Genomic DNA, 18,754 nt, shown 5'->3' with positions numbered 1-18,754 from the left:
GCCTTCATTGGCCAGGGGGTTGATTGTGGACATCATATTACAGCCGTAGGCAATGTTGTTGAGTTCACACTTTGTGCACCGTGTACAGTTCTGACCGCTCTGATATATGAAGGATGTTATTAAATTGGAAAAGGTGGAAATAAAGATTTACAAGGATGTTAGTGAGTCTGGAGGGTTTGATTTATAAGGAGAGGCCTGACAGGCTTGTTTCCTGAAGGGCAGTTTGAGCGGGCTATGAAAATGACGAAGGGAACATCGTCATTTGGTAAAAAGCGGAACAAGCCTCACACTCTTTGCCGGCGGTGTGGAGCTAAAGCATTTCACCTGCAGAAATCCACCTGTGGTAAATGTGCCTACCCTGCCAAGAGAAAGTATAACTGGAGTGCAAAAGCCAAAAGGAGAAACACAAAAGGGGCAGGTCGCATGAGGCACCTGAAGGTGGTGTTTTGGAGGTTCAGGAATGGATTACGAGAAGGCACTACCCCAAAGCCTAGATGTGCTGCAATGGCTTCTTCCAGCACTGCATAAACTGTTGGTGTACCAATGTAACAAATAAAGCTATCATTTGGAAAGTTTAAAAAGGGCAGTTTTTTCTCACAATGGATGGTACGTCCATGGAATGAGCTGTCAGAGGAAGTGGTGGAGGTAGGCAGAATCACAACTATGTTTAAAAGACATGTTGGAAAATTTTGGAGGGATATGGGGCAGGTGCTAGCAAGTGGGACTAGATCAGTTAAACAACTTGGTCGGCAAGAACGATTTGGTCTGTGGGGCCAGTATCCGTACTGTTTATCTGAATTATGACAACGCTCAGCCAGGTTGCAGGACTCGATAAGCCATACAGTTAAATGGGATTCTCAATCAGGACAATGTGAAGGAACGTGATTTAATTAAATTATTTTTTTTAGCTTGATTTGTAAATGCTTTATTGCCTTTAATTACCTTCATTCCTGAACAAACTCTGCTTGATTTTCTTGATTTCTCAATTAACAATACAATATAAATAAGCAAGGACCAATCTTACTAACCTTAGGCTTGCTGCCATGCTAAACAACTTCCACGCTGAATCAATAAAAATAGGCTTCTGAATGGTCCTTCCATAAGTTTGCCTCTACCTCATTGCGGACATTGGTATCTGGGTATGTTGCGTTACAATGCTGGAAACTATATTCTGCACTCTGTATCTGTCCCTTCAGTCTACCTAGTATACTTGAGTTTGGCTTGATTGTATTCATGTATAGCTTTATCAGATTTGAATGGATAGCATGCAAAATGAAGCTTTGTATTTCCACTGAACTGTACACATGATAACAGGAAACCTAAACCTAAAAAATATTTTCCAGTTATTTTATTATATTTACACATGGTTATCAGGAACTTTAGAAACACAATATTAAAATAATGGTTTCATGGTCTTTGATAGTTGTACTCCTTATCAAAAGCAGTCTGGACAATCTGAGTGGGAGAGGAGGGGAGAGGGGGGGAGAGGTGGACGGGCCTCAGGGTAAGTTACTGCTGAGGTCTTGTTATGCCTCACCACCTATGAGGACAGAGTGTCAGTGAGTTTGCCCCTTTATGTGCAGCCCTGAGAAGTATAGCCAGATAAGTACAGCATGTCAGGTTAACCATATAACCATATAACAATTACAGCACGGAAACAGGCCATCTCGGCCCTACAAGTCTGTGCCGAACGGTTCAGGAGGATTCATCTCATGGAGAGGTTGTCTGATGAAAAGTCATCAACCTGAAACCTTAACTTTGTATATGTAGGAAGGATCTACAGATAGATACCAGTTTATATCGAAGATAGACACAAAATGCTGGAATAACACATTGGGTCAGGCAGCATCTCTGGAGAAAATGAATAGGTGATGTTTTGGGTCAGAATCATCCTTCAGACTCTTAACTCTCTTTCACTTTCCACAAATGTTTTCTGCCTTGCACAATATTTCCAATATTTTCTGTTTTTTTTAACTTTCGATTCACTCTCTGGAGGTATTTTCCATTTTCCTTTCAATATTATTTTCAAATTGACTGCAACATGGAGGCAAATTATTACATTATCTAATGTAGAGAAGTGTATCGAGAAGATTAACTACTCTTGATTTTTACTTTAAATGTGGAGGCACTGAATTTATCATGTGTTGATAAATCAACATGATTAATAACTATAATTAAACCATAGGAATGTAAAACATTTTTGCTGTTAAAAAGCTCTGTGTGGCTTTTAAGTACCCTGGTAGCAGAACATGCATGTTCGCTGATGGAAAAACTCAACCACCTTTCCAAAGTAGAGTCTGTTTAAAATGTTGAGATAAACCTCACAATGTTTTCTTGAAAATAAACCCTTTTGTTGGCATTTTTGACTGAGGGCTCACGATAATTCTATTGTGTTAACAGCTTTAAATTATAACTTGTAAATTTTGTAAAAAATAATTAAAGTTTTTTTTTCTTGTTTTGACGGTGTTAGACATGCAAAACAGTCCAAGGATGTTCCAAGGATTAATCCTTGCACAACAAAGTACTCCTGAAAAATGATCCAAAATAGTGTTTGAAACTTCTGAAACTATTGAAAGCTGCCTAAAATTGGCACGTTCATGGAAATGATTCCTAATGTTGGGTTCAGAATTTGCTTTGTTATTTGGTGCCTCAAAAAGATATGAAAACGATGCGCTGCCATTCGTTACCACTGGATGTAGGTGCGACCTAGGGGAATATGGATAGGTGACATTCTGGGTCCGGACTCTTCTTTAGACTAATTGTGGTGGTGGTGGGGGGTGGGGGGATTGGTTGGGGGAGGGGTTGGAGTGGAGAGAGCTGGAAGAGAGGCAGGGACACGACAAAGCCTGGCACAGTGGTGCAGAGGTAGAGTTGCTGCCTAACAGCGCCAGAGACCCAGGTTCGATCCTGACTACGGATGATGTCTGTATGGAATTTTTATGTTCGTCCCGTGACCACGTGGGTGTTCTCCGGGTGCCCCGGTTATCCCCCACACCCCAAAGACATACAGGTTTGTAGGTTAATTAGGGTTTGGTAAAAAATTTGTAAATAGTCCCTCGTGTGTGTAAGATACTGCAGTAAATGGGATTCGCTGGTCGGCGCGGACTCAGGGGACCAAAATACTTGTTTATACCGTGTATCTCCAAACTAAACTAAACTAAAGTGGTAGGTGGATACAGGTGAGGTGGGGAGGGGGGGGGGGGCATATAATATCAATACATTAAACTTTCTTGATGCCATTTACATTTGGGTCATCATCTTGGATTCAAAATGCTAACATAAATAGTGAGGCTACAAGAGTACATCAGGGTAGACTCAAAAAGCTGGAGTAACTCAACGGGTCAGGCAGCGTCTCTGGAGAAAAGGAATAGATGATGTTTCGGGTCGAGACCCTTCTTCACACTGAGTGTTAGGGGAAAGGGAAACAAGAGATATCAGAATCAGAATCGTTTATTGTCATTTGAACTAAATAAATAAGTTCAAACAAAATTGTGTTTCTGGTACATAGAACGCATGAATGAAGGATATGCAAAAATCAATGATGATCAAGGAAATGTGGAGCCTACAATGGTCCATTGCTCTGAAGAAGGGTCTCGACCCGAAACATCACCCATTCCTTCTCTCCAGAGATGCTACCTGTCCCGCTGAGTTACTCCAGCTTTTTGTGTCTATCTTTGATAGAACAGCACAACACAGGAACAGGCTGTTCAGCCCACCAAGTTTGTGCCAAAAATGATGAGAAGACCAACTCTTATCTGCCTGCACATAATCCTCATCCATCCATTCCCTGCTTATCCATCTGGATTTGAAACCTGCCACTTAAGTTTAAAGAGACCATATGTTATGCTGCCTCTCGCCAAACAACTGGACGTCACTCCCCCTCCCCTAGAGAATGACCACCACTTGGATTATGCAGGAAGAAACAAATGGCTCAAGGGCAGGCGAACAGCAAGCCTGTCATCCAGCAGGAGTTTTGGCCCAATAAATTGTTGCGGTTTGAGGCCCAACATCCAACCAGACTCAAAGGGAAGCAAAGGGACAACATTTTCACACAGAGGAGTGGTGGAACAAACTGCCAAATGAAGTAGTTGAGATAAAATAACAACATTTAAAAGACTTATAGGAAAGAGCTGCAAATGCTGGTTTACATCGAAGAAGGGTTTCAACCCGAAACGTCACCTGTTACTTTTCTCCGGAGATGCTGCCTGACCCGCTGAGTTACTTAAGCATTCTGTGTCTATCTTCAACATTTAGAAGCCATTTGGACGGATAGCAAAGGTTTTGAGGAAAGTGGGCAAATCCAGGCAAATGGGACTAGCCTGGATGAGGCATCGTGGTCGGTATGGACGAGTTGGGCAGAAGGACATGTTTCTGTGCGTATGCCTCTAAGCACAGAGAGGTCCCAAGGCCACATCCCTGTTGCATTTTAATTGAGACACTAATGAATTTTGACATCAAGGTGTCGGCCACTGGCCAAAGTTATAAAAGGACAGCTGAACTTTGTCATTAGTGTTTCCGATGGATGTTCATAAAGAAATCTGATTGGGCTGTTAAAAATTAAGAATTGCTTTATATGAAAGTAAGTGGAAAAGCTATTTTGACCCTTTGGTAATTCAGTGCCCAGAGGGCATAAATTCAAGTACATCACTGTATTAATGAAAGGGGAAGTTAAGAGCCTTTTCTTTTACACAGATGGCTGTGGAATGTACTGGCAGAAAGCGATGGTGAAAAATTATCTCCCATATATACTCTGCATAAACTATATGCAAGAGCTAAACAGCGGACTGTGCTTGGGTGATGATTTAAATTGTTCCTTATTCGGGCTTCAGTACTTCCCAGAGAATGCAAGTGACACTTAGAATGTAAAGCAAGCGTAAAGATTATTGAAGTAATTCCATCATTGCATAGGTATGACAATACTTTTTCCACGGCTTGTTGAAGGAATAAAGTCACACAGATCCAGTATGATTTTTCTCATCAGTAGTGCCTCTGACAAAGATGAATGATTATTGTCAATCCAGATTTAATGAACAATATTGCATGTTAGTAGAAGTTCCAGATTATGATCAATCTTACCAATAAGACTGGAAAGTATCCGTCATCTTATCTTGTGCAATGCACCAAAATAATTGGCAGTAACTCAAATAGCGTATGATTGACTGCAATTGTAAATTACCTGGTTGAAATGAAAGCATATGTTGAAATATTGGGATCACAGCTGTGCTATGTTAGTTTGGAATCCTGCTACTATTTGGCCATTTCATTCTTTGCTAGTGGCATTGCCTTTTTTTTCCCCGTTACACAATATAGTTCATAGAAATTATGGGCAATAGTTCAAGCAAAAGGCCAATATGCATTTCTGATTATTATCAAGGTCTGTATCTAGAAATCACTTCCCCACAATACTCCCAGGAATTTCAATATGCACTTAATTTATTCATGGAAAAAAGTTTTACTATCAAATTAAAGGCACATTTTCTGTACTCAGTTTGTGCCAAACTCTTACTTGGCATTCTTTACATGAATAAGGAGTATTATAGTTTAAAATATGATAAAGTCCACACCAAGACAATTCAGAATACAAGTTCATATTTCTGAAATAAAAGTTTTGATATGGGGAAGGTAATTGGTGGTAAATCAATAATGAATTATGTTTTCAGAGGAAGTACCCAGACAGTGATGTTGCAGGATGAGAGTAAATGATTTTCATTCCTTTCAGAGCAAAATAAGACCTAAGTATCACTGCTAGAAACTAAGTAATCGCTGCAAGTCCAAACATGAATTATGACCAATAACTTTAAAAATCTCAAATAATAATGCCCCAAATTTTGGTAATAATTCCAGCAAGTTTAGGACTTCAGTGCAAGCACAGTCAAATTTGAGACTCCCAAACTTACTCGCTTTTACTTGCAATATATTTCAATAAGCTCCATCGCTTAGCTCCTGATGGAACTCAACACTCCCAGAATTGGTGCTTGGAACTGAGCAACGGCACAATAGCGCAGCGGTAGAGGCGTGCCTCACAGAGTCAGAGACACAGAGACACAGGTTCGATCCTGACTATGTGTGCTCCCATTGACTATGTGGGTTGTCTACGGGTGCTCCGGTTTCCTCCCACACTCCAAAGACATGCAGGTTTGTAGGTTAATTGGCTTTGGTAAAAAATTGTAAATTGTCCCAAGTGTGTAGGATAGTGCTAATGTATTGGATGATCGTCTTTGGGATGCGGGAGGAAACCAGATCATCCAGAGGAAATCCTGGTGGTCACAGGGACAACATGCAAACTCCACAGACATATACATACCCAAGGTCAGGATCAAATCCAGGCTCTGGCACTGTGAGGTAGCAGCTCTACCAGCTACGCCACTGTGCAAAACAGGGCAGCCAATGAAACCTGGCCTAACATGTTAGATCTTTGTTACAAAATTTAAATTTCTATGGTGTGTGCCAAGGGAAGGTGGAAAATTGCAGTGATCAACAGATTGGAGTGGAAACAAACAGATCTTTCTGTTCATTACAGCAAAACAGCCCAGAATGTTTTAAATTCATTGGTTGTGTGCACTCTATGATCCCATCTGTTTAAAACACTTTGCAAATTGTGGAGTACCTCAGGGTAAAAATCAATATATAGAGTGTGCGATGTCGAGAGTTAATGAACTAGAGTAAAGGCAAAAAATAATAATCTTAGCTAATTCTAAAGAAAGAATTGCTAATAATAAATATGTTTGGGCTGATTAGCAAAGCTGCCAAGTATTTTTAAGTCAAAAGAAAGTGAAAAGGCTCATTGCCAAGGCTAGCTTTGCCAAATATCATTTGCATATGTTTGAGTTGTTCGCTTAAAAGGCACTTGGTTTTGTAATTACAGAAGAACTCCCCAGGGAAGCACAAAATATCCGCACATTTTTTATCTCCACTCTTGAGAATGTTTATTTTATTGCTCTCTTCTTTGGGAAATCTAGTAGGTGATATATTTTCTACCTGATTGAAAATTCAAAGCTTATTTTCCCACCATTTTCTGATAATCATTTTTTTTTAAATGAAGCAAAATGAATGTTTAATTTCAGGCAGATTCAAAGATAAGCCAGAGATTCGGGGAAAGATGATGCGATAGTTAACCACGGTGCTCATGATAGTTCCAAGCATCAATTCACCCAGACTATTAATTGTATTGTGTCTATTTTACTTAGCTGCTTTCCTTACTTCCCATTTGCCATTCTGTGCACCATTTGCTTTCATAAGAGGATGGGGAAATCTGCTCCCTTTCCAGTCAGGGGTTGACAGCTGGCAGGTGTTGGAGACATGTCTAGATCCACTCACTCTCTGACATTTCTCTAACTCTTTTTCTACATGCAAACAGTTTGACTTCTTTTCTTTTCTGGCCCATTGTTTAAGGGGAAAAAATTGTGGGATGATGAGGAGAAATGGCAATGTTAATCCAACTTGCTTGTCAGGAATACAACAGGGACTAAATTAAGATTAAAAGACTGGGCGGCACAGCGGTAGAGTTGCTGCCTTGCAGCACTAGGGACCAGGGTTCGATCCTGGCTATGGGTGCTATCTGTACGTACGTGTTTGTACGTTCTCCCTGTGACGGCGTGGGTTTTCTTCGGGTGCTCTGGTTTCCCCCCACACTCCAAAGATGTATGGGTTTGTAGGATAGAACTTGTGTACGGGGTGATTGTTGGTCGGCGAGGACTCGGTGGGCCGAAGGGGCTGTTTTCATGCTGTGTCAATAAACACACAGTGCCGGAGGAACTCAGCGGGTCAGTCAGCATCTGGGGAGGGAATGGACTGGTGATGTTTCGGATGAGGACGTTTCTTCTGATGGGTCCAGACCCAAAACATTTCCTGTCCATTCCCTCCACAGATGCTGCATGACCCGTTGAGTTCCTCCAGCGCTTTGTATTTTACTCGTGATTTCAGCATCTGCAGTTTCTTGTGCCTCTACTAAATTAACATTGTTTTCATGCTGTCGGTTTCTTATTATTTATAAGAAATTATAAAGACAATTTTGTTCAGACCCTAAATAGCTGGCATTAATTAAGTGCAGTCTTGTCTTATAACATTCAAAACCTAGGCTCCTCAAACGTGTCTAAGAACAAGAGGGTTTGGTTCTCTGATGTGAATGACAATATTGAACCATGCCTACATGTATGTCAACTCTCCCAAAAGGAAGAGGGAATCGAGAAAAGGAGAAGTTGGACAAAATAAAAAATAACTAGATTCTGGTTTATACCAATGATGCTGGAGTAACTCAGCAGGTCAGGCAACATCCCTGGAGAAAATGGATAGGTGACGTTTTGCGTCAGGACCCTTCTTCAGACTCAATTCCAACCTGAAACATCGCCTGTCCATTTTCTCCAGAGATGCTGCCTGACCTGCTGAATTAATCTAGCATTTTGTGTCCATCAGATGATGGGACTAATTATTTGTCATGGGTTGTGGGGAGAAGGCAGGAGTCTGGGGTTGAGAGGTAAAGATATATCAGCCATGATTGAATGGCAGGGCAGACTTGATGGGCTGAATGGCCTAATTCTGCTCCTATAACATCAATTTATGAATTATGCAGTGGGGGTAATGGAAGAAGCAATAATAAATCACATTTAAATATAATGCAGATTATAAATGCCTGCTCTCACATCTGGTATGTGCTTTAAAAATGGTTCTGGTCTGTATATAACAAGTGTTTGGTAAATCTTTTATTTACATGGCCATAAATTAGTGCAATATATTATAACAATACCTCGCTAGGGCACAATCATTTTGATGAACGTCTGGTGCAGGCTGTGACCATTGCACTCTGAGAGGTGTTGTATGTACACTGCGATTTTTATCCCGCCTCTCTTGCCCCTGGTTCAAAATTAAAGTGGAAACGTTTATGTTTGAAACCAAAACAAGGAGGGTAAGAGAAGCATAGCCCAACGCCACACCAATCTCCCTGGGTAGCATCAGACTGCTACCCCAAGCACTCTGGAAGGAAGACCTCTCTGGATAAAGCTGATACAGCGAGACTTGTGCCGTCAAAACAGTTGTCAGCTCTCTTTTCCCCAATCAGCATTTAGAGCCACAGACAGCTGTACAAAGGGCGGAAAATCGCTGGCGCCGTCCAGCTTCGCAAAGCAGGGTCACCTCGCAGCAGAGCAGGAAAAAAAAAGCGAAACGCTGCTGCCCTGCAAAGGGGAGGCTGGAGAGAAGTGGCTCGGTTAGATAGGCGAGTGCTGGTCGGCGATGCGGTGCGTTGGACTCCAGTAAATAGCACGCAGAATACACAGCTCCTGCCGCCTTGCTCTCCACACACCAAGCCATTTCTCACCCAACTCTTTGCACCGTCAAAAAAAAAAATAGAGCAAGGCGCGTTGTGCAAGAACACAGACGGGGTGCATTGATTTGTAAGCATCTTTTATCGTGTTCGTCTCGGAGGCAAAAACCATTGGCACTTCACCAGCCGGCGCATGCATCAGAAACGGTGAAATCTAACTGCAGCGCACAAATCCTGGGGCATATCAATTGATTGTGTTTCCACAAACCTTCCAATGAAAACAACTTGGATTTTTGCAAAACTGGTTCCGGAGAAGTAACATTCTCTCCCCTCCCTCCCCCCCCCCCCCTCTCTCTCTCTCACACACACACATACACAAAGCCGATTCTACGGCTCGCGTGTGTGGCTTTAGAGGCTCCTGCGGTGCTCGTCTCATCCTCTTCCCCTCCTCAACTCTTCACCTCCAGCCATGATTGACAGGACCCTGGGGAGGAGAAGGGTTAGCACCTCTGTCAGAACCTGGGTCTCTGCTGTAGTTTTGGACTCCAGATCGATTGTCAGCCTGTTCCAGTTGGGACCCATCTTTCAGCCTTTTTCTGACAGGATGCCGGACTTGTCCCACTGACAGAGACATATATGAGCAAAGGAGAGTGAATTGTCAAACCTTGCATTGCTGCAGTTCTTTTTTTAAACTTCACCATCACCCTATAGCAACAGGAATTTTAAAAATGCCATATCTTGCTCCCTTTTCACGTTCCATTATATTCAAAATTCCTTAGAATAAACATTCATCATCAGAATATAAGGCTAATGTCAGCACTTGTATTAAGGACTGATAAATTTGCTACTTGGTAAATATTCACCAGTGTAAAATTTTCCCATTAGCCATTTATTTCTAGTGAACAGCTGTTTAAACATATCATTTGCTGACTCCAAATAAAACATGGTCAGAATTCAGTTCGGAGTTCCCCCCCAAAGCTCTGTAAGGTTGGTCATTTCAAATCACTCATGTGTCCAGCATTATAAGTACAAGAGATTAGAATGGAAATGTTTATCAACAGTTCAAATTTAAACCGTTAGAAAACTTTACATTAAAATAACCCATTAAATCAGAACAAAATAATGATTATTTTTCTTTTAGTTTCAAACATCAACATAGACATAAAAAGGGAAAGGATTATAACTTTTAATTACATACTTACGTGCTGCATTTTTGTGTGCTCATAAACTAGAGTCCAATGGCATTGAAGTTGGGTGATATTTTTACCTTATAAGTAGTGTTCAGAATGGTGAAATGTATAAATCCTTTATCAGTCCTGATAAAATTGCTTAGCTTATTTCAATATACACCAAACAACACATCGAACCATGTTCCAATGGATAAACTTACCAGCATCTGCAAGGGGGATCTTTTATTAAATCTATTTTCATTAGACAAAATCCAGAGTCAAAGGGACCAGATTCCAACCTGTTCTTTAATTGCGTTTAAAGCACTTCTTGCTTCAAGAGAAATTCAGCATCAGAATTTTCAGGGTATAGTAATTAAAAGAAGTCTGCATTGATTACGAGATAGTTCTTGCTCAAAATATATTGAACCATTTCTGATTTAATGGTACTGCAATGTGCCAGCATAGAGTTACCAATTAACATAACATGACTTTGCTCTTGGGATTAGCTTATGCTGAGTTCCCAGTATGAGCTGCACTCTCTGTGGGATATAGTATGGTCACACAAGGCCCATTATATTGGGTGGTAGAGTAAATTGCATGGAAAATTACCTCTTTCGAGTTAGCTGGCAATTACTGAAAGTGGAAAGTAAATCTGGCCCACACTTTTAAAAAGGTAACTATACAATGTTATTAAAATCAAATCTCTGCATTATATTTCTCATATTAATAATATTACAAATAAATGATGTTTAATTTCATTAGTGACAGAATCATTTCTCCCAGGATGGAAATGTCAAAGACCAAAGGACATATCTTTAAGGTGAAAGGGGAAACGTTTAAAGGAGCTGTGCGGGTCCAGTTCTTTACAGAGGGTAGTGGGTGCTTGGAACACACTGCCAAGACTGGTAGTGTAGGCAGATAAGATAGCAACATTTAAGGAGTTTTTAGATGGATGCGTGAATGTGCAGTGAATAGAAGAATACAGATAATGTGCGGGCAGTTGAGATTAGTTTACCTTGGTATCATGTTCGACACTGACATTGTGGGCTGAAGGGCCTGTTTCTGAGCTGTACCTTTCCATGTCCTATGTTGTGTATGACTGCTATAGTGTAATGTATAATGTATATTAGATATTCCTCTTTTTAGATAGTGCTTCAGGCTTGAGAATGACTTGCTTTCATTCCAGTTCTGTAGGTTCTCAGGTAAATGTTGAGGTTGACATTGGCACCTACAGACTTTGCAACAGGAAGGACAACAGGTGCCTGAGATAGTGGCTGTTTGGGAAATATGAGACATACTTTGCTCATTCTTCATATTTTGTAGGACCTTTCTATGCACCCAATGAAGACACTCAAGGCTTCCGCTGGCATCCCAGATGCACCATTTCCATTTTGATAAATCGTATTTCAGGGATTCTTAAGAATCTTTGGGAATATGACACATTTTCAAGAAGGTTGTGAAAACATTTCCATTACCATTTTGGTAATTTCTTCCTCTGACATTGCACAGTGTAAAGTGCCTGTTTCAAGGATCTTATCTTGGGCACGTAGGCTATATAGCCCATCCATAATCAGAGGGTAACCAATTTTATTAGGATGCTCTGTCGACTTGAATGGATAAAGGAGAGCAAAAGAAAAGTATGGCATTCAACAACCTTCTTTATATTATATTATACAATAAGCTTCTTCATAAGATAAAACCTATGGTTTGGAGAGGGTTCTTACAAAGAAGGTTTTTTTGTCATTTATTATGGTGTTTTACTGCTGCAAGTAAGAATTTCATTATTCTGTTTTGGGACATATGACAATAAAACTCTTGACCCTTGACTCTTGAACTAGAGTGAATGGTTAATCAATGGTCGTCGTGAACTCAGTGGGTCAAAGGGCCTGTTTCCATGCTGTATCTTTCAATCATTCTTAATATGCTTAATACCCACTGGGAGATGTGGTCTTTGTCTAGTTGCCTTCTTCCTCCTGCGAACATAATCCTGATGGCTACTATCCCATATGAACACAGATCAACATGAAAATGGTTGACCCGAGAGTTCTTCATCTCTCCCAATCTGCACAATTCTCCATTGCCTGCACCCATTTATTTTCTTCATCAATTCCCACGCCCTACCTGACCAAGCCTCCAAACTCATCGTTCCCCAGCCCCGCACGGCCCGTTTTTACCTTCTCCCCAAAATCCACAAACCCGGCTCTCCCGGCAGACCCATTGTCTCTGCGTGTTCGTGCCCCACCGAACTCATCTCCACATACCTTGACTCCATCCTATCCCCCTTGGTCAAATCCCTCCCCACCTATGTTCTAGACACCTCAGACACTCTCCACCGCCTCCACGCATTCCACTCTCTGGGCCCTCACCCCCTCATCTTCACCATGGATGTCCGGTCACTCTACACCTCCATCCCCCACCAGGATGGCCTCAAAGCCCTCCGGTTCTTCCTCGACCAGAGGAGCAACCTATACCCAGCCACTGACACTCTCCTCCGCTTAGCGGAGTTGGTCCTCACCCTCAATAACTTTACATTTGACTCCTCCCATTTCCTCCAAACACAAGGCGTAGCTATGGGCACACGCATGGGCCCCAGCTACGCCTGCCTCTTTGTCGGGTACGTTGAACAATCCTTGTTCGATGCGTACCAGGGCCCCATCCCCGACCTCTACCTCCGCTACATTGACGACTGCTTTGGTGCCACCTCCTGCACACACACACAACTGACTGACTTCATCCACTTCACCACCAACTTCCATCCGGCACTCCAATACACCTGGACGATTTCTGACACTTCCCTACCATTCCTTGACCTCACCATCTCCATCGCAGGGGACAGACTCCTGACCGACATACATTACAAACCCACTGACTCACATGGCTATCTGGACTACACGTCTTCCCACCCTGCCCCCTGTAAAGACTCCATCCCCTACTCCCAATTCCTCCGCCTACGCCGCATCTGTTCCCAGGATGAGACATTTCATACCAGGGCATCGGAAATGTCCTCGTTCTTCAGGGAACGGGGATTCCCCTCCGCCACCATAGATGAGGCTCACACCAGGGTCTCATCCATACCCCGTAACACTGCTCTCTCTCCCCATCCCCGCACACGCAACAAGGGCAGAGTCCCCCTGGTCCTCACCTTTCACCCCACCAGCCGGCAAATACAACACATAATCCTCCGCCATTTCCGCCACCTCCAACGTGACCCCACCACTCGCCACATCTTCCCATCTCACCCCATGTCTGCCTTCCGCAAAGACCGCTCCCTCCGCAACTCCCTCGTCAATTCTTCCCTTCCCTCCCGCACCACCCCCTCCCCGGGCACTTTCCGTTGCAACCGCAAGAAATGCAAACCTGTCCCTTCACCTCCCCCCTCGACTCCATTCAAGGTCCCAAGCAGTCGTTCCAGGTGCGACAAAGGTTCACCTGTATCTCCTCCAACCTCATCTACTGCATCCGCTGCTCTAGATGTCAGCTGATTTACATCGGTGAGACCAAGCGTAGGTTGGGCGACCGTTTCGCCGAACACCTCCGCTCAGTCCGCAATAACCTACCTGACCTCCCGGTGGCTCAGCACTTCAACTCCCCCTCCCATTCCCAATCCGACCTCTCTGTCCTGGGTCTCCTCCATTGCCAGAGTGAGCAACAGCGGAAATTGGAGGAACAGCACCTCATATTCCGTCTGGGGTCCTTGCGTCCTTATGGCATCAACATTGAATTCCCCCAATTTGGCTAGCCTGTGCTGTCTCCTCCCCTTCCTTCACCCTCTAGCTGTCTCCTCCCACCCTCCCATCCGCCCGCCCTCGGGCTCCTCCTCCTCCTCCCTTTTCCTTCTTTCTTTCCCCACCCCCCATCAGTCTGAAGAAGGGTTTCGGCCCGAAACGTCGCCTATTTCCTTCGCTCCATAGATGCTGCTGCACCCGCTGAGTTTCCCCAGCAATTTTGTGTACCTCCCATTTATTTTAATGTTGAATGGATTTTAGCTTTTGCCAAATAGGATATATTAGATGTTAATCAATCAGCTGTTTGTTTTATACCTTGTTTCTATTTCTTGGTCGATAGATTTGGACATTGGCATTTTTGCCATATGCATGTTACATAAAAATGGTCAAGTTAATTCTTGGTCTGCCATCCCTCTGTAATAAGAGTTTAAATTTTACTTCATGATACTTAATAAAATCCTTTGTAGTGAGGTTGGGATATTAACTAACTGCACATCTGAGAATTACCATTACCTCTCAATGTATGAGTATATGCTCTATTTAGGCTTCTACGAATATATATATAACAAACAGAGTGTAAAGACAAAACCAATACCCCCTAGTCTATGTAGCCTGGAGTTTATTTGAAGGTTGTAGAGTTTAATAGCCTGATGGTTGTCGGCAGGAATCTGCTCCTGAACCAAGTCGTTACAGATTTCAGGCTCCTATACCTTCTTCCCAAAGGCAAGATTGAAATGAGAGTGTGGCCAGGATAATATGGGTCTCTGATGAGGCTGGCTGCCTTTTTGCATCCACTCCCTATACAATGGGAACAATTTAGAGACACAAATTTACATACAAACCCGAAACGGTAGAGTTGCTGCCTTACAGTGCCAGTGACCCTGGTTCAACCTGACTGCGGGTGCTGTCTGTACGGAGTTTATACCTTCTCCCTGTGATCGCATGGGTTTTCTCTGGTTTCCCCCCACATGAATGAATGAATGAATGAATGAATGAATGAATGAATTAATGAATTAATGAATGAATGAATGAATGAAAACTTTATTGTCACTCAGATATACACCTAGACACAGTGCACCTTGAACGAAATTTCGTTGCATTTGACTCTCCAAATCAGGTAAATAGTAAAAGTAAAAATGCTAGGTGCGTCCATAAAAATGCCTCATGTGCATGGATCTGTAAAATAAATATATATAAAAAGTTTTTAAAAGTGTCGATATTTAAAAAGTTCTAGCCTCGGTTTTGTTGATTGTTCAGTAATCTTATGGCCTGGGGGATGAAGCTGTTGCAGAACCTGGTTGTCCCGCTCTTCATGCTGCGGTACCTCCTCCCAGAGTTAAGCAGTATAAACAGTCCAAATTGTGGGTGTGTGGGGGCTCTGGTAATGCCCTTAGCTCTAATCAGACAGCGCTTGTACCCCATGTCCATGATGGAAGGAAGAGAAGTCCCAATGATTTTTTCCGCTGTCTGCACTTCCAGTCCGCAGCTGTACAGCTGCCGCATCCCAAAGATGTACAGGTGTGCAGGTTAATTGGCTTCTGTAAATTGTCCCTAATGTGTAGCATAGTGCTAGTATACGGGGTGATCGCTGGTCGGCTTGGCTCAGGGGGTGTGCTGATTGTCATGGCTCAGTTTGCTGAAGGGCTTGTATTCCACGCTGTATCTCGAAAATGATCACATTTGAATCTCTGCACAAATCTCTCAAAGCATTATTTTTTTTTTTCCCCAAAATATACTATATTCGAGAAATAAATAGATACAATACATGATCCAAACAAATAGATAGATAGATAGATAGATAAATACTTTATTAATCCCCTTATTCAGGGAAAATTCTGATGTCCTTGCAGCACACTAATTCTTCTTCTTATCGAGTCCACACACAAGATTAGAAGTTGTTCAGCCAGAGCTGAACACACTTCTCGGCATCTGCACAATGGTGTCTGTCTTGCGCTTCTTGTGCGTCTTGTGCGTGGTGGTGGAAAGATTGGTTGAAACAGGGCCGCGACGTGAACGCTCTTTCCTTGACCCCAGCACACTAATAAAAATACAACACAGTATTCATAAAGAAATTCAACACCAAAACATCCCCCCACAGTGATTCCCACTGTGGGGGAAGGCACAAAGTCCAGTCCCCATCCTCTTGTCCACCCATAGTCGGGCCTATTGAGGCCTCCACAGTCGCCGCCATGGCGCCCGATGTTCTCGCCGGGTGATGGTACTCCGGCGTCGGGAGAACCCCCAGCGGCTTGGGGTGCCAGGAACGGCCGCCTTCCCACCGGAGCCTGCGGCTTCCAAGCCAACAGACCACGCCAGACGGAGCTCCGCACACTGGTGATCTCGGCGAGATGTAAGTTCAACGTCGCAGCTGGCCGCTCCGCAGAACCGCGGCTCCACGATGTTTTCCTCGGCGGTACCAAGCATACTGGAATCCCAGCGCGGCGACCCAGGAAAGGCATCGCCCGCTCCGCAATAGCGCTCCAGCGCTGCACTGCCGCCAAAGCCGATGTTCTGCGCCGCCGCCGCCAACGCCGACGTTCTGCGCCGCCGCCAACGCCGATGTTCTGGCCAGGTCCCCTCAGGGAAACGTCGCTCCAGGACCCGCTGGTAGGCCGCGAGGACAGGTCGAAGACGCTGCTCCGAGGAAGGCAACCCCTCCGACCAGGTAGGGACTTAGAAAAGCAGTTTCCCCCTTCCCCCCCACCACCCCCCACACATAAAAGATTTAGACCCCCTGACTGTACACTTAACGAACTAAAAATAATAAAAAAGAAGGGGAAAAAACGGACAGCTGCAGGACAGGCAGCCGTTCAGGACAGCGCCTCCTCCGGTTAAATCTCCATCCAACATTCTCGGAGGCTATACATACATTCAATACAGTTTCCCCAAATCACAATTTTACCCCACACCCTTGCCATTCATGTGGCCCACTGGTGTGGAATCCCTTCCCTTATTTTGTGGGGCGTCTCCACCACACCCTGCCCCCCATGTTCAGCAGTGGAAGGAACCTAGACTGTGGTCCTCCCCCACCGAGCCTTGGCGTTGGATGCACCGAGCTTCAATTCGTCCCTCAGCACGTACTCCTGCAGTCTGTAGCAACATTCCCCTACGGACATCTCGCTCCGCTGGGCGGTCAACAACGCTCGGTCAGACCAAAGAGCGTCCTTCACCGAGTTGATGACCTTCCAGCAGCACTCAATGTCCATCCCTGCAGACCTCTCTAGACTCTCTTTGAGAATCCACACTCTGCAAAAAGGTGGGCAACCGTTTCCTCTCCATAGCACCCGTCCCGAGGGCAGCGTGCGCTGGTAGTGAGGTTCCGACGGTGCAGGAAGGATCTGACTGGGAGGGCTCCCCTCACCGCCAGCCAAGCCAGGTCTTGGTGCTTGTTGGTGAGTTTTGGCGATGAGGCATTTTGCCAGACAAGCTGAGCAGTCGGCTCTGGGAACCACGCCACCGGATCCATGGAGTCATTTCCCTGCAGTGCTTGCATAACGTTCCGTGCTGACCACTGCCCGATGGTCTTATGGTCAAAGGTGTTGGTCCAGAAGAACCTTTCCACGAACGACAGATGGTGTAGCAATGTCCAGCTGACTGGCACATTGCGTGGCATCTGCACTAGGCCCATCCTTCGCAACACCAGGGACAGGTAGAACCTCAGCAGGTAGTAACACTTGGTGCCCTGGCTCTATGCTCCGCCTGATGCAGCCACACACAGAGGTGGCCATCAGGGTGAGGGCGACGTTGGGCACGCTTTTACCCCCGTTGTCTGCCGACTAGTGCATTGTGGCCCATCGCACCCGGTCCATCCGTGACCCCCAGATGAACTGGAAGACGGCCCAGGTGATCCATGTGGCATGGGAGGGAGGGACAGGCCACACATGTGCCAAGTACAACAGTCCCAAGAGCATCCCACACCTGATGACCAAATTATGGAGAGGGAGCATTTCTTCCACAGCTCCAGGTTCTTCCCCACTTTAGCTATCCGCTCCAGTCACATGCCTCAGCCCCCCCGAACCAGATTCCCAGCACCTTCAAGAAGTCAGGCTTGATGGTGAAGGGGACGGAAGATCGGTCGGGCCAGTTGCCAAAGAGCATGGCCTCGCTCTTCCTGCGGTTCACCCTGGCTCCCATGGCTGACTCAAATCTGTGGACCGACCCTGGATCCGAGCAGAAGACGGCGACATCGTCCATGTACAGGGAGGTTTCGACCTGAGTGCCCCCACTGCCTGGCAATGTCACTCCTCTTATGCTCGCGTCCTTCCTGATGGACTCGGCAAAAGGTTGAATACAACAGACGAACAAGACGGGGAGAGAGGGCATCCATGCCTGTCTCCAGACCTGACGGAGAAGCTGTCTGATTTCAACCCATTGATTTGGACTGCACTACAGATATCAATTCAATCAATTCAATTCAACTTTAATGTCATTGCACAGATACAAGTATGGGTACAACGAAATGCAGTTTAACGTCTGTTCGTAGTAATAGTGCAATATAGAAATAAAAATACAGAATAAGCAAACAATGTGGACGGAGAGACTGGAGAAATCTATCGGCGGGACTCCAAGTTCAGCAATGTGATAGTGTTGTTGAAGAAGCT

At 44.4% G+C, this 18,754-nt stretch overlaps 1 protein-coding gene across 1 annotated transcript; it reads left to right on the top strand.

The window, feature by feature from the left end:
- Positions 1–227: 227 nt before the first annotated feature.
- Positions 228–581, top strand: LOC116982935 (60S ribosomal protein L37-like). Its single transcript, XM_033036487.1, has one exon. It carries the CDS (start codon positions 235–237, stop codon positions 526–528), a length of 294 nt encoding a protein of 97 aa, XP_032892378.1. The 5' UTR covers positions 228–234; the 3' UTR covers positions 529–581.
- Positions 582–18,754: the final 18,173 nt, after the last annotated feature.

Source organism: Amblyraja radiata, chromosome 17, assembly GCF_010909765.2.
Source record: "Amblyraja radiata isolate CabotCenter1 chromosome 17, sAmbRad1.1.pri, whole genome shotgun sequence".
NCBI lineage: Eukaryota > Metazoa > Chordata > Chondrichthyes > Rajiformes > Rajidae > Amblyraja > Amblyraja radiata.
Note: the sequence above shows the minus strand (reverse complement) of the source record. Positions and strands in the feature narration are given on the sequence as shown.

Excerpts from the sequence above, each read along its gene's own strand:
- LOC116982935 (XM_033036487.1), top strand. The coding sequence starts at position 235 with ATGAAAATGACGAAGGGAACATCGTCATTTGGTAAAAAGCGGAACAAG.